This window comes from Haliaeetus albicilla, chromosome 9, assembly GCF_947461875.1.
Source record: "Haliaeetus albicilla chromosome 9, bHalAlb1.1, whole genome shotgun sequence".
Lineage (NCBI taxonomy): Eukaryota > Metazoa > Chordata > Aves > Accipitriformes > Accipitridae > Haliaeetus > Haliaeetus albicilla.
This window is the reverse complement of record NC_091491.1, coordinates 41,540,077-41,556,204: the sequence shown is the minus strand read 5'-3', so window position 1 is coordinate 41,556,204 and position 16,128 is coordinate 41,540,077. Positions and strand designations below refer to the sequence as shown.

Here is a 16,128-nt window from a genome sequence, read left to right as displayed (position 1 = left end):
GAAAATTCATATTCGGTTCACAGTTTATTGGTGCTTATGCTATAAAAAACAAATCTGAAAAAATATGACCTTTCAGTCTTTTTTACTTTGTTTTGCATACAAGGTTATGGATGAATTCTGTATTACATGGCTTCTAGCTTTTCAAGGGTTTTTTATTTATAAAGAACGGTATGATAACTATAACTGACATAACGCTGTCTACAAGTAATTAAGAGCAATGAGGGAAAAATAAGTAGGCCATAAACAGCAACCAGGAGACTTTTTGTGCCTGGGTATGCTCTCTGTACATACTAAAAAAAAAATGTTATAAAAGGGTAGACACCCTCATGGGTAAGAGAAGAAGGAGGAGTAAGACATTGATAACTAAAACACAAGTTATGTTTAACTGTTTTGCTGTGTCCACTAAGCTGTTCTTTATAAAATGGCAAGACCTTTCCCTTGAAAGCATTTCACCCAAAAGTTGTAGTACATTTGGTACATCAAATTGCCTTTCCCCAGTTAGAGATAATTGGGCCAATAGGAAGACCATGGGGCCAGGAAGAAATTGCTTCTTGGAGACTGCTGCTTGAACCAGCTCATCGAATAAATTGGAGCCAGGGGGAGCAAGGAGTTGCTAACTCTAGGTGCTGCAACACCTAGCTTCTCAGTCTGGGAGTTGTATCTGAGCAGGGCTGCTGGCACAAACACACAGACAGCTTTACACAGACCTTATTTCTTGCCGTCATGTCCCTTCTAACTGCTCTAGTTCTGTTGAACAAGCTAGTGCTAAGCATTGTCTGACATTTGGTGTGTTCGTTTCAAAAGCGTCTCGGATCAGCTTCCAGGAAGGGCTTTTAATTCTTCTGGAACCAATTCCACACAGAATCCTGACTTGTTCTGGCCCGTAGGTTAGTTGAGTGCAGAGTCAACAAGAGGCAGTGCTGGGGGTTGGTCTTGGTTTGGTTTTCCTGATTTATGGAAACAGCAAAAATCAGGTGTGTGCCCAGGGAGGCATGCTCAGAGAAAAGGCCAGTTAGGTACCTGGAGTTCATAAACTTACATTACCATTTTATTGTATGTCCTTTCCATTTCATATCTAAATCCTTAATTGAGGTAGGGATCTAGACCAGCAGATGTCTTGCAGGACAGGGTGCCCTTTATACCCTTGTTAACACAAGGATAACGGGGGCAGCTACCCAGCAAGCAAAGCTGCTGACAAACGTCTCAGTCCTGAACACACAAAGTAGTTGTTTAAGTTCTATGGCATCAGTAGAGGCGATTTCCTCGTTATCTGCTACTGTTGCTATTACAGAGAAAGAGCTCCTTTGTAAGAATGATGTATATCATTTTCAGGGACAGAATAACAGGATAAAAGGATACTTTCCATTTTCACATCTTAACTTTTAAAGGGAGTTATGTGAAGAATCTTCAAATGTTTTGAGATTGGAAGCTTCACTATATACTAATACAGCAAATGTTTATTTTAGAAACGTGTTCATGTGATAACTAATGTGATCTTTAAAGATTTCTAGTAACTGGTTTTGAATTTTAGATATCAAAATTATCACTGCGCCCCATAGAAGATAAACCACCTGAAGAATTTCCAGTACTAAGTCAAGAAGAGCTTGAGGCTATCAAGGATCCAGATGTAATCACTAATCAAATAGCTCTCCTGGAAGCCCAGTGTCATGAAATGAAACCCAACCTTGGTGCTATTGCAGAATATAAGAAGAAGGTAAGCTTAATTACTGTTGTGTAGTAGTAGGATTCATCTTTTTGATACTGTATTGCCTGTCAGTGCAATAGTACGGTACACCCCTCATCTCGGTAAGTGCTGTGTATACAGCTTTATTGTTTTCCTATACTTGAATCTGTACAGAATTGATGTCAGCGCTTCTGAAGTATGGCGGTAACCTTCCAGTTGCGCATTTTTCTTCAGGTTACTGCTCAAATGGATCCTGCACTTGAAATGCCTGCAAAAATGCACTCTTTATCTAGGTGACACAAGAAAATATCTCATCTATAGGCATACCAGGAAAAGGTGGTCCTGTTCTTCTTCAGTTCCCTTCTGTTGGAAACTGAAATGGAACCCTTGAATCTTCTCTTTCTCCTCTGCAGGCTGTGCTGTTGCTAGCATCCCGAAGAGTTGTTAGCTTGTACTTAGCCAAGTGTGAAAGTTGTATCTAGGAGCTTACATCTGCCTTTTTATATTTGACACCATAGATGGCAGGTGAAGACAACTTTCTCCTGTGAAAGTTTGTTTATTTACAGTCAACTAGTCTTGACAGTCTACACAGATATACAACACTACTTGGATTTTTTTTCTCCTCAGAATACTCATTTCAGTAATATTGGCCTATTCAATAAATTTTTCTTCATTTTAACATGGGTTTTCCAGTATAGAGAGATCAGCAGCATGGAGTATAGAGATAAGAAAAAAGAGATGGTTTAGTTTTGTTCTTTTGTTTCAAGGCTGTTAGCCATTCTGGGAAAAATGAGTTTTCAAGTGGTAGGAAAAAGGGTTTAAAATCTAAATTAAGGAGACAGCTTCTTTAACTGTAGTTTTGTGGCTTTTTTTTTTCTACAGGAAGAGCTATACTTGAAACGTGTGGCTGAATTGGATGACATTACCGCTGAGAGAGACAAATTCAGACAAGCTTTTGAAGATCTTAGGAAACAAAGGCTAAATGAATTTATGGCAGGATTTAATGTAATAACAAACAAATTGAAGGAGAACTACCAGATGCTTACTTTGGGAGGAGATGCTGAATTAGAACTTGTGGACAGCCTGGATCCCTTCTCTGAAGGAATCATGTTTAGGTTTGTCAAAATACTTTGTATTATTGCTGTAATGCTTAACTGTTGTGTTCCTTTTTTCAGCCTGCTTTTTAAGTAAATTTTAATGGATCAGCAGCTAACCCAGACAGAGAGTCCTCCTCCTTGGCAACTATTGGCAAGATACTGACAGAAGCCACAACTTTTTAGCATTGGGTAATGAAGAGATTCATTTCTCCTGGAGAAATAAGTAACTAACAGCAGTTAGAAAGCTTTGACTTTGAAGTAATTTCTCAGGGTTTCTTAATTCCCAAATCATTTCATTCTGCCTGGGGAATCGCGTCAATCACATTGGTAACTGGAGATTGTTCTGTCATAAATGCTCCTAAGAGTATATTCTTAAGAGTAGAATAGCACTTTTGGAAAGATAATTAAATAGCAGTTCTTAAGTGTTATAGTTCCTACAGAGAACAGCCAAGCGTTACAGGAGCTTTTCAGGCAGACATCAGCTGGTGACGTAGCTGTGCATGTACCCAGGGTGTTCCTCCACGCTGAAGAGAAATAATCCTGTTTGCTGCCTCTCAGTTGTGGAGGACCAAGAATATCAAGCAGCTCATCCATGGTTTTAGTCGAGCTTCTTTATGTGTCTGTGTCTTCCAAGAACTCCCTCCTGCCTTGTAACTTGCTTTTTACCATGACACACTTATTTTCATCATGAACAGAAGTTACAAACTCTGTAATTTGTTCTCAGTGTTCGGCCTCCAAAGAAGAGTTGGAAGAAGATATTTAACTTATCAGGAGGAGAGAAGACTCTGAGTTCACTGGCTCTAGTTTTTGCTCTTCATCATTACAAGCCAACGCCACTTTATTTTATGGATGAGATTGATGCAGCACTTGACTTCAAAAATGTATCTATTGTAGCATTTTATATATATGTAAGTATTTAATGGTAACTCCTGTAGGACAGTTCTAAGATATTTTCTTCTCTGCCAGAAAAGACAAAGTGGTAACACAATTATGGCCAGATTTTAAAATCTGGAGTGATAAGAGTATTAAGTGGAAACTATGTACTAAGCAGATTTCCAGAAAGGTGCTTAGAATGTTGCTTTCTGCATATTTTTTTCTAAGCTGCTAAGTTTGATGCTTTCCTGAAATGAGGCAACTAATAGAGGATTTACAAGGTTTTTTATCTCTGCAAATCCTGTTTCAAAAGCTGTCTAAAGAGCACTAGAGTTTGCCAAAGGTGCCACATTTCCACATATCCTTGCTGCTACTGCTTCCTCTTTAAAATATAGATACTTTCCCCAAAATAATCAGCTATAATCTGCTGAGAATACAGTAACTTATTTAGCTTTTACTCATGTGTTCATGTATCCAAGCTCATGATTTCATTCTCAGGAGCAGCCAAGGTTCCTGGGTTTTATACTTCCATCTCATTAACATGAGCTCTTTCCCATAGGTTTCTTTAGTCTGTCTCTTTATTTTAGTGGGGTTTTTCTTTCATGCCTTTAAAAATTCTGTCATCACCATATTTAAGTCAAGCAAACAGTTACATTGCTACAGTACTGGTGGCTAATTTAAACTTAGAATTTTCAAAATTATCCAAAGTATAACCACCAGTTTTGGGAACACCCTAGAAGTGCCAAAGATTATGATTAGCTACTTAAAATTAGGGAGCCATTTTGAAGATAACACGTTAAAACTGTGGTGAATTGCAACTCTGGAAAAAAATTATATATGTTTATGTTTAATCAAGTTCAGTTGAATAGGTCATGTAAAAGATAAAAGGAGGAAACTGGTGCTGAAGTAAATGGCAGCGCTATGTGCCACTAGCCAAGGTTTTGTTGAATGATAGAACTACTTCTAGTGATGTATTCCTTAGTTCCTAAAACCTGAGCACAGAGATCATACAAGAACAGAGCTTTTTGAAATACTGTGGGCTAACACAAATAACTTCTCTTTCAGGAGCAAACAAAAAATGCACAGTTTATCATCATCTCCCTGCGAAACAACATGTTTGAGATTGCAGACAGATTAATTGGAATTTATAAGACTCACAATACCACAAAAAGTGTGGCAACAAACCCCAAAGTTATTGCTTCCAAAGGACTGGCTGAACTTGGCACTCAACGGTGTAGTATAGCTCAAAACAGAGTGGAATAAACTTCTCCCCTCATTGCTGCTCTTTTATCTAATCCACTTTTGGTATTTGAGATTTTGTTCTTTCAGTTTTGTGTTGCTTTGAGCTTGTTAATAAAACCACCCTCAATAAATTCCATTTTTTAAATTACACAGTCTATATAGATCTTAATTATATGAACTCAAATTATCTATCTAGCTGCACTGTAACATTCCATGGGTAGGCTTTATGCCACATGTAATGCTGCAGTCAGGGAACTGGATGCTTGTAGCCATTTTGTAAGGAATTGGTACAGCTTAGGAAGCTGCTTTTCAGTTATTTTCCTCTCCCCTCCTGTAGGGACAACTCCTCCCTCTCTCTCTCAGACTGTGGCCATGCTGTACACTCAGGGTTTATTAACACAGGAATTACCATCTGCTCGCTTCTACTGTCATTGCACAAAGGGCTAAGCTGTTCCCATGGAAGAGGTGAGGTGCAGTAAATCTCCACCCTGCTCCTGTTGCTTACCTTGCTCTCCCAGACAGTTGTCCCTTTCCACCAGCATCTCGTCAACACCTCAGTGTACACGTTGTGCTTTGAACCTGATTTTTTGAAATTGTGTGGTTTTACTCCAGAAGTCAGGCCGCTGTCTGGCACACTTGTACTGGTACTGATCCCCGAACTAGAAGTGCCTCTGTCTCTTGGTGGTGTGCTTCCTGGAGGAAAAAAAGCTCCGTCCCTGCTGTGCTGCTGTTCAATAAGGCAGCCAGCAGCAGAAAAGCTGAGAGAACAGCCCTTGACTGCCAGCTCGTTATACACTTACTGCTTGTTTGTATTTCCATCCTCTGCTCTTTTCATACCAAGCACCCTAAAAAGGCACAATCATCAATGGGGAGCTGATCTGGAACACAGGCAGGGGCTGTGCTGTAATAATTTGCTATAAAGTGGGGAGAGGTGCTTTCACTGTAATGTTAAACATTAAGATTATATCAAATATTGACAAGTGAAAATTAAGGTACATGGAATAAAGTGGTATGTATGTGCACTGCCTAAATTATTACTTGTCAGGAAGAGATCCTCGTGTTACATTTGGGCAGTTTTCAGAAACCACAGCTCAGCAACAGTCAAACAGCACTACTCACCATCAGAAAAATCAGTAAAACAGGCCTGTGGTAGGCAACGTGAAAGACCACACCACCCACACCACCCCACTTCATGACATACCCTGTCAGAGAATCTTCCTATAGGTCATGCTACAAAAAAAAAAAAAAAAATCCAAACCAAACCACCAAAAACAGGCAGTTGAAAGAAAATGCAGCAGCTAGACAGAGCACTGCTGAACAGCCGCCACTGTCCTGCCTCAGCAAGACTCACCGCTCCCTCTCCGCTCACCAGTTCTGCCCCATCTGCTGGCACTGCTTAAGAATCAGAGGGAAGGGTCAGTGCAGTGAAGAAATCAAGGTGTTAGCCAATCCTACTGTAAGAATATATTTTATTTGTATGCAAATTTATTAAAATATATAGTGCATTATAAGTACAAGTACTAAATGGTTCAATCAGCAGTAAAGGCATATTTTATAAATCCCTGTAGTCTTGAAAAATAAAATTGCATATAAATTAAGTTTTTAAAATACAGGAAGGTAAGTCAAAAAAGCCACAGCTAGTAGACAGACACTTAGCACCAGGTTTTGAGAGATTTGCATGCCAAGTGACAGCCTTCTAGCAGGGCTTAAGACAAAAATTCCCCATTTTATTGGGAAATTAATACAACAGCATTTACACAGTCCCCAGATAGATACACCTAAACACCATTTCAAAACCTGATCGGTGGTATTAATGGGATGTGCCTTTGTAACTAAAAGATACAGAAAACTTATGTACAAATTACAGAAACCGCTCCTACCACACAGGCAAAGGCCCGCTCCTCTGAGGCGCTGCCGGCTCCTACCTCAGTCAATCAAACCCACCGAAGCTGCAGAGAAGGGAGCTGTGCAGTAGCTGTTTGGCCAGACTTAGTGTTTTATCAATACGGCAACATTACGGTATCAATATTGTTACGAGGATCCTTATTTCAGCTTAAGGAATGTATTGGCATCACATCCGAGGCCTGACCTTGCTCTCGGCTCTCTTGGACCTCTGGCAGCAACCGGTATTTTGCAGGACCCCACTAGTACCTGCAGGCAGCAGCGGGCAAGTTTTGGGTTGCAGGGGGGTTTCAAATACCAAGTAGTTAAAGGGTAGCCTCAGAATCCCATCACTATTTAAACAACATCTACTATTTAAAAATACACAACAGCCAAGGAATGCTGCTATGCTAGAATATCCTATTATTTTTATCAAGTCAAATACAATTAGACTCGGCGAATACTCATTTTTTAGTGAGAACTGTAAGCACATCTGCGCTCTGCTGTTGTAACTGCAACACCCCAGGGCTGTCCCAGTACTTACTGCACTTGGTCTGTTGATAACCAAAGGCCAAAAAGGGCTTTTCAAAGGGGATGTTGCATCTCATCAGAAGCAGTGAACAGCATTTGTGATCATTTGACTGCAGAATAAGATGCTATCGTGTTCCCTCAATGTCAAGGTAAAGATCTCTGGTTTTTGTGCTGAAAAGTTGAATATAAATTTACATGCGTTGTCAAGTTGTCTTAAGAGCTCTTGACAACATTTGAAATCCTTATACCACTGACTTCAGTGGGAGTTTTGCTACTTACTACAGTATGTATCTATTTTCACTACATGTTAAATGATTCAGCAAAAACTCAGGGGTCATTTTAGTAAGCAGTGAGAGCTCCCTGCCAGACTAAACAAACACCTGGTCAGTGTGCCACTGGCACTAAAAGCCTGTGTGCAGTACCTCACCACAACTCCTACCGATACCGCCCTGTAAAGTGGAGAGAACCATTTGAAAGACACAAACTTATTATAAACAAGTTAAAAAAAAATAAAATAAAAAAAGATTATATCATGCTATCCACTAGTAACCAGGAACAAACAAAATGAAACCCAGGGCCACAAATGTACGCTTTAAAGACCATGGGTGTTACCAGTTAAAACACATTCAGAGAGGTCAGTACAACACAAAATAGGAGCTTTATACACACCAGAGCTAGTGACTGACCCATCCAGGACTAGCCAGTTTGCAGCCCGAGGTGTTTTTTAACCTGTAATGTTGTAGTGATTTTATTAAAAAAAAAACAACAAGCCGACTTAAAATGATGTTATTAAAAAAACCAACCCCAATAGTAGATGCTTAAGGAGTTTTTACAACCAGGACTCCAGATGACAATTAGTAAGCTGATTACAGCTTGCTTAGGCAGACATTGTTTCTGACTAGCTGCCAGTTTAAACAAACACCTACCAACCTACCATATTGTGTGAGCAGAAGAGGAAGCCTTTTTTGTCGCAAATCTCAGTTAACTAAGAGTTAGCTAAGAGGGAATCTATGCAACACAGAAAAAGAAAGGATATAGAAATAGAAAGGAAAAGTGTAGAGCTTTAACAATCCAGCTTTTAAGTAGAAATTAAAAAAAAAATCCCATGGATTCCTACACTAACGTTTAATCTAATCATTGAAAATATCAAAGAGAAACAATTCTCCCTAAAAACTCCATCAGTAAATCAGATGTATGGCACAGCACATTCACTATATTCTGCAAATGGGTGCAGAAATCTTGATAAATATGCAGCAAGAATTCCGAGATATAAGCAGGCGCAGCTTCGATTACAACTGACAACACTGGTTTGTGAAATGAAAACACAGTTACCACTATTACTATAGAAAGAAGCAGGACTGCTAAAGGATTTACAGCCTGGAGGAGTTCTTTAGATTCTCTTCCTTCCTTTCCACTGCCTTTGCTGCGTAACTTCCTTTTTGGAATCAGTTTTATTTTTGGAGTGAGGATCTTGTTGATCTGACCAATTTCAGTTTTAGACCACACATCTTTCAACAGGTGCCCAACGCGCGGATAAATCTCCACAGGTTTAACATCTGGTAGTTGCTTCTGTTTCAAAGCTTTTATACGCTGATGCATATCATCCACCTTCTCAAGAAAAATAAGCGGCGACTCTTCTTTTTGAATACACGTATTCAGTGACATTAATTCAAGCTGTTCTTCCCTTATTTTTTTCAACTTCTCAATGAGAGGCTCATATTCTTCCAAAATGTGTGTGTTAATTTCATCCAGTGCAGTCAGCAGAGCTTGTTTTTTGTGCTCCAAGGTATCGCTAAGTTTCTTAAAATACTGCACTACTACTTTTTTATCGTCCTGAACAATGCTTTCACAATGGGACTTCTGTTCCTTCAGCTTTTCAATAAGCAAACATACATCAGTCCAGTGTTTATCAGTTAGCTGCTCAAGAAGTTTTCCAGAAGTCTGCTTTTCTTTTATGTAGGCACTATGAAGATCATCTATTGGATGACCGTTGTGTTTTCCTATTGTAAGGCAATGGCCACACACCAATTTTCTATCCAAAAGACAGTAAACGTTCAGCGGTTGCCTATAGTGTTCACTGCAGGTTGCAACATCGGAGTGATCTTCCTGTTGGTATTTCTCAATAATAGCTTTCAATGCAAAGTTGATAGGCAACGATTCAGTGCCAGCAGCAGGAATTTCAACAATACTCCTACAGTTAGGACACTTCAGAGGAACTCTCAGGGGTCTCCAAATGGAAAAGTTGCTTGACAGCTGAATAACGCCTTCCAGACAGTTCCTACAAAACGTATGGGAACAGGGCAGAACGCGTGGATCTTCAAATATGCTATAGCAAATGGAACACGTTAGTTCTTCCTCAAAGTGATGCATCTCCTACAAAAGAAAAACAAAAAACGTTTTAATCTCTTTTTACCATCAACTCATTTAAAATCATTTTATTAATCTAAGCACCTCAACATTATATTTAATGACTGGTAACCTAACCTACATTGGCAGTTTATTGCTAAAGGGGGGGGACGGGGGGGGACGGACACGACGACAAAGAGAAGAATGAAAGTGAGCAACAGTTCAAAGATTTCAGCAAATTATGATCTGCACTTATGATCTAAGTGACTAGATAGTGTTCACCCATACACAGCTTCTGCCTTAAAAATCTAGGGAAAGCAGCAATCTGCTACTAGGTATTTTTTACAGTGGGAAACAGTAGAAGAGAGCGATAAAAGTTAGAAATAAAGTTTCTAAATGACCTAAGAATTATGAACATTTTCTCCCACTATGAGTAACATTTTCAATATGAGAATAGAACAGTAAGTACAAAACTTTTTTTTCTCCCCTAGGTTTTTTCAAATGTCCCTTTTGTAATATAAATAGTCATTAGAGTATTAAGCAGTCAAATTTACTAAAAGCTATCTCTAGGTTCTGGCACAAACGAGAGTCTAACTCAATGGACCTTAAATACAATACCACTATCAGTAATTAGACTGGTGGTGTTATTCCTGGGTTACTTTAAGCACAAAGCTAAAAAACTAACTTTCGTTTTCCATCCTTTGTAATGTTGCCTTGTTTTTCTTTGCTAGCTTAGTGAAATCACACTGTAAAGTCACAAATAACAATAACTCTAATGCCAGCTTTCAAAATAAATCCGAATTCCGTTTTTCATTCTGTTAAAAAAAAAAAGGGGGAAATTAGTATGAACTTTCCTTATCTTTGTGCCACATTTTCCTGTCCCCTTCATCAGTTCTAGTCAACTCTGTAGACTTTGCTACACCGCAAAAAGAAACTGTCCAAGCATTTAGTACCAAAGACTCTCAATTTAGGGTCTAACTCTAAATTTGAAAACAATTAACATGCAGCTGGGCTAAGGCAGCTGCCTGAAGTGCTACTGAACCTTTGTTCGATTCAGTCAGGAAGATAACTACCTGTGAGATGTATTTAAGGAGGCGTATTTTATTCAGACATGCTCTTTTAATCTTTTTAATGCAGTAACATATTTTTGCACTCATCTATCAGCATTTCTCATTGAGACCAAGATTAACAAAGTTTGATTGATTTTAAGTGAATCTACTTAAAAGGAACTGAATTGTTAATTATACTCTTCTTTGAAAATAAAACCTTAAATTGCACTTGGAATCATGAAAACCACTAAGGATTAAATTCGTCCCTAGCTAATAAACAATTTACAATAAATAAATAAATTAAGCAGCATTGTTCCTGCAAAAGGCACAGAGCTAACCTGATGGAAGTCAGAAGCTAAATACTCAGACCCCGGTTCCTTCAGAGTTAAATCAGCTCTGAACAAGGAAACCTATTCTGGTTGTACAGAAATAAGCAGGGCTTATCTCACTTTATTGAGGTAGGCTGGTACCCCCAAAAGTGAAAGTGTTCAACTCTGCAAGTCTGATCACACTCCTTTGCTTTGTAAAAACAGACTGAATAATAATAATAAAAAATCATCTAATGGCCATTGTTACCCAAACCATCCAGCTCAATTCAAGGAGGTATTTGTACATAGTCGACTAAGTCAACTTTATATTGAAAACAGATTTTGATTAATTCAGTTTAAAAAAAAAAATCTATCCAACAGACTTCAGGTCATTTTTTCAGCAGATTAATACAAAATGTTGGTTTACTTATTTGAACTCCAGTTTTTAAAGAGACCTTGACAACAGTTGGAAGAAAATCTATTAGAGACATAATTCTTAAGAACTACTATTTAAAAGAATGGTAAAGTGTGTTAGCATTTATAACTAACTAGTGTATCCTCCTAGTTAAAGAGAATTAACATCGAGTACTACAGACATGTAGCAAAAGACATTCACAACACTTTGACACTAAATCTACTTCTGTACTGCACTGCTCTTACTACAGACCATGATATATTTCCCTCTTTACCAGGGAGCCACAGACCTTTATTTTCCAGCTTTTCTGATCAGCCACTGTGGCAACCCTACGTTCTTTACGTCTGTACGTTAATAATTTCACGTTTTTACGTGATGTTACAGACACCGAAACTAAAGAAATGTGTCAATAATGACGAGAAGCTGAACAACAAATCTACTCCACTGTCTAGATAAATTATTTTTTGAAATTTAATTCCCACAGGAAACAGATTTGAAGGTTTTCTTCTTTTTTATATATATAAAGTTATTATGAATCTTGGGAATGTCACTTCCACTTAAAGGAAAAAAAACCCGTTAAGTTTGTGCTCGTGGTTAGAAGAGAAAGAAACCTTAGTAGGTATTCTCATTCGTTGTTTTCTCTTATATATACAGATTAATTTAGTTAAAAAAAAAATTGGTTCAGATCACTGTTTTTTCTGAAATCTAGGGCTGTAGTTCTCTTCAAAGGAACTGTTACAGAAAGGAAATTTTCTTTATAAAGAACACACACCTAGCTTATCTGAGCTACGTAAAAGGCAACATAAAATTAATCTTCAAAAAATTGCTTTAACGACAAAAGTACTTGCTTGCTACCATAAAAACAAAGGAGCAACTTTACAAAATTCTTCTTAGCTCTATTACAAATCACCTCAAACTCTGTAGGAGTAACCCCCCCAAGCAGGCAGTGCCCCCCCCAGCAATCCGAGGCGCCTTGCCCCAGGCCTGCGCAGCTTAAAGCCGGGACAAGCCAGCCAGCCTGGAGGCCTGCGCTGGCTTCAGGGCCGTTTCATAACCCTCGCAAGCTGCTAGCCAGAGGGACTGAAATTCCCATTTCCACAGAAAAATAACGCTCTGTTTCCCAGGCAACTGAGAAATTTAAAGAGTGACAGCAATTGCCTGCTAGGGAGCAGCTTGGGAAAGCCAGGCCAGCAGTGCTGGGGCAGGAGCTTTTGCTTTCAGCTCCAGGCAGCAGCAGAGGGTGCGTGGGGCACCCTGCTCCAGCCCCCCAGACACCTCCGGAAGAAATGGCACTTAATTTTCTATTTACTATTCATCAATTTCACAACAGTATTTGGAATGCTAACGTTGATGTTTGCTATAGGCATCCTGTGTTCTTTCGATTTGTTCTAGACAACTACTCCAGAGTTGTACCAGGGATGCAAAAGGTAGAAATCCTGAAATTCAGTTTCATCCTGCACTGGCAGCAGCACAGAGGAAACAGTCTACACGTGAACAAGAGTGGAATGAATCAGTAGATGGCTATCGGAAACAGAGAGACTGGGAACACCAATGAAAAAAGAAACAGAAGACCCAACATCACAGTTAAGCAAAGAGAAAGAAAAAAAAGTTTTCCAGGAGAAAAAACAAAAAGTAGCAGGAAGCTGGTAAATGCTTTCCTGCACAGAGCAGATATTTTTCTTTAACTGTTCCAAACAACTGTGGTAGCAAATACATCTGTGTGTGTGTACATACATATTTATCAGAAGAGTCACTCAGTATAAGCAATTGCAAACTAGAAGGTATTTTAAATATTCAAAAGTGTAATCGTGCCAGTAACACGGTGAGTTTCAGAACACTGCCAGTAACAGAAGGCCTACTAAGTGGCTGTAATTTTATCTTCTTCTAATTAGCGATACTATAGACGAGGTGAAAACATGTAATATACAGCATACCTGTATCAGAGTTTATCTGCCAAAGCTTTCAGTTAAGCAGATCAAAGTAATTCAGCGTATTCCTTGATAACACTGCATTCCTCACCTAGTGATCAGGACACTACTCATCCGGCTAATTATGCAAGACGTTTAGAAACATATCTGGAACCAACAGCTTTATAGCGAAAGCCAGCTGTAACAAGCCGATACACCCCACTCTACGCTGGAGTATTTTAAAAAGGTGAATTTGGCATTCGATAACAGCCGCGACAGCCTACACCAAGGGTTACAAGGGGCACTTAAGGCAGACCCTCCCTAGGAGTCAGTGCTGCCAGGCTCCCTGCTCCTCCTCCACGTCACTATCAGGAATGAAAACAACATCTGCTCTCTCCTGAAGGACACTGCAACAACACTCGACTTGGCTTTCAATACCGTACTGCACTTAAACTAAATCCACATCTGAAATGCTTTCTCCCCATCCCATAGCGGTCCATGAAGTCCTCCTGTAGCAGTAGCATAGAAGCTCAAGTTTGTTGTGCAAAAATAAGAGATTAACAGCGTTTTCCATTTGTAAATCACATTTGTGGGAAAGAACTTTTTTTAAAAAAAACAGAAGACTGAGGTGCAGCTCCAGTGTTTGTTGGTGCATCAAAAGGAATGCAGCCTGCTACACAGCTACCAGGCTTGCTGGTTGTAACAACAGGCCAGGCAGCAGAAATCAGAAGCAAGAGCTAGACCGTAAACCTTTCCATTCCAGCCTGTTTCAGCTGTACTGCTTCACTCCGTGCCACAAATATTCCACTCCCAAGTCACAGCAATTCTCAACCAGGAATGTTCTGCCCCTAGTCCCTATTCCTACCACAGCTACTACACCACTGACTCAGATTTTTACACTGTTTTTTTTTTAACGACCTGAAAGGCGATGAATGCAGCTGAGAAGTTTGTCTAGTTTCCCCATCAAGCTGACGTGAGAGTTCCCTTCTGTATATCCCCTCCATGGGCTCCTTGTCTGCTACTATGAGCTTAAGCAAGTTCCCACATTCGAAAAACCCAAATATACTACTCTGTCCTCTCCATACTTGTATTCTGCTGCTGAGACTGGCTCTCCCCCCCTTATCTCTTGAACTCTGTCAAAGCTTCTGGTCCTGAGCACTCATCTGTCATTCCCCTCTTGGTATTCGGCTGCGGAGCGAGAGGGAAGGTAACACCTTTACCTGTCACCTGCAGAGCTCCTACCTGCTGCGGACCCTCTGCCAGCTCCCACAGGCAACTAATAACGCCGGGAACCGCACCCGTGTTTAGTAGCTAGAAAAAAAAAAGGATCAACGCTAACACCACAAACTTGCTAAGGCTACGAAGACAGGGACGCGCTTAAAGAGGACGAAAGCAGCGGTCAGGTACGTGACACCCGAGGAGGAGCGATGTCTCCGGGGGGTGGCAGCGGGTCCCCCCGGGTCAGGCTGCCGCCAACCCCAGCCCTACCCAGCCGCCAAGGCTGACTGGAAGAAGGAAGGGAAGGCTGTCTTTCCGGACACGGCTCCGGCTCCGCTCGCAGGGCGGTTTTACCTCAGAAGGCCGCTCACCGGAGAGGCCGTTGCGAGCTCCGACGCCAGGGTCAAAGCCCTCAGAGGAACAACCTCCCGGCGCGGAGCCCTAAACCCCGCAACCTACCTGGGCGCCCACCGCTCCTCACGGCCGCGCTGCCGCCGGGGCACCGCCGGAGAACCGCTACCCTCCGCCTCCCTTCCCTCACAGGGCTCCGCACCGCGAGGCCGCCGCCGCCGCCTTCAAACCGCCGGGCCCGCGCCCCGCCGCTCCCCACAGCGCCCCGCCGGGCCGCGCATGCGCGGGAAGGGGACACACGCCACACACACCCCGCCCCCACCCCAACGGCCGCGCCGTTCGAAAGTAAACGGGCGGGCGACCGTTAACGGCCGGGGCGGGGCGCGGGGCGCCGCGAGGGTCCCGAAGGAGGGGATTAAAGGGACACGGGTGGGAAGGGGCCGGTCGCGGGTCACACACCGGGTCGCCGGCATCGTCGGGATGGAAACGGGAGGCACTGAGAGGAACTGAAGTGGAAACGCCTCGGTGCGGAGCGGCTCTGCGTTTTCTTCTCTCCTCGCCGTCTTGTCCGAACCGGTTCTTCTTCGGCGTCTGAGGAGAAATTCACCCCGAAGCTGGAGAGAGACGTGAGAACTTCTGACAGCTGCTGCAGGGGGATCTGCCAACTACCGATCACAGACAGAAAAATAAATACATGTAAGCGGTAACGTTCGATTTAAGCACGTTCACCTACTTTGGCTGCTGAACACAGCTCAGGTATCTTAAGTGCAGCAAAACCGCTGCTGCCATACGTTAAAATGGGGCAATTATAACGAAGAATATAAAGCTGGCTGAGCAAAACCCAAGACTGCGGTAGAACGTGAATGGATTTGGACTACGGTTACTGACAGCGTTTTACTGACATCTGTGACACTGGTAAACCTCAAGATTTTATCAGTTGAAGTACCCGATGGTGTGTAGACTTTGCTCATCCTCCAGATTATTCTGTATTTATTTACAGTTCATCGAACTACATTAAACTAAAACTGTAAAGTTATTCTCAGATGTTACATTTACAGTGAATCTGAAAGAGAAATGAAATTCATTTAGTGTCATAATGTAAATTGTAATACATCATTCACAAGTTTCCTAAACATCTGTCTTAGAACTGGTATTTAGAGGACCTTATACAAATACCCAGGAAACATCTGAAATTACGTTTCAAATAATAAAGAAAACCTCATGCT

At 41.1% G+C, this 16,128-nt stretch overlaps 2 protein-coding genes across 5 annotated transcripts in view; one reads left to right on the top strand and one right to left on the bottom strand.

Annotated features, from left to right (window-relative positions):
• Positions 1-5,044, top strand: part of SMC4 (structural maintenance of chromosomes 4) — a 39,871-nt gene extending 34,827 nt beyond the window's left edge. For all 4 annotated transcript variants that reach the window (XM_069792834.1, XM_069792831.1, XM_069792833.1 and 1 more), the window contains exons 21-24: positions 1,532-1,714; positions 2,567-2,799; positions 3,506-3,689; positions 4,720-5,044. In XM_069792834.1, the coding sequence (XP_069648935.1) occupies positions 1,532-1,714; positions 2,567-2,799; positions 3,506-3,689; positions 4,720-4,917 (798 nt within the window). In that variant the 3' untranslated portion in view covers positions 4,918-5,044. The remainder of the gene's footprint in view (positions 1-1,531; positions 1,715-2,566; positions 2,800-3,505; positions 3,690-4,719) is intronic.
• A 1,304-nt stretch (positions 5,045-6,348) lies between these two features.
• Positions 6,349-15,481, bottom strand: TRIM59 (tripartite motif containing 59). Its single transcript, XM_069792829.1, has 2 exons — positions 15,362-15,481; positions 6,349-9,681 (listed from the first exon to the last, which is right to left on the bottom strand). The coding sequence occupies exon 2, from the start codon at positions 9,676-9,678 to the stop codon at positions 8,455-8,457; it is 1,224 nt and encodes a 407-aa protein (XP_069648930.1). The 5' UTR covers positions 9,679-9,681; positions 15,362-15,481; the 3' UTR covers positions 6,349-8,454.
• Between the last annotated feature and the right edge of the window lie 647 nt (positions 15,482-16,128).

Bases quoted from the DNA above. Each gene is read 5' to 3' on its own strand.
- TRIM59 (XM_069792829.1), bottom strand. From the start codon at position 9,678: ATGCATCACTTTGAGGAAGAACTAACGTGTTCCATTTGCTATAGCATA.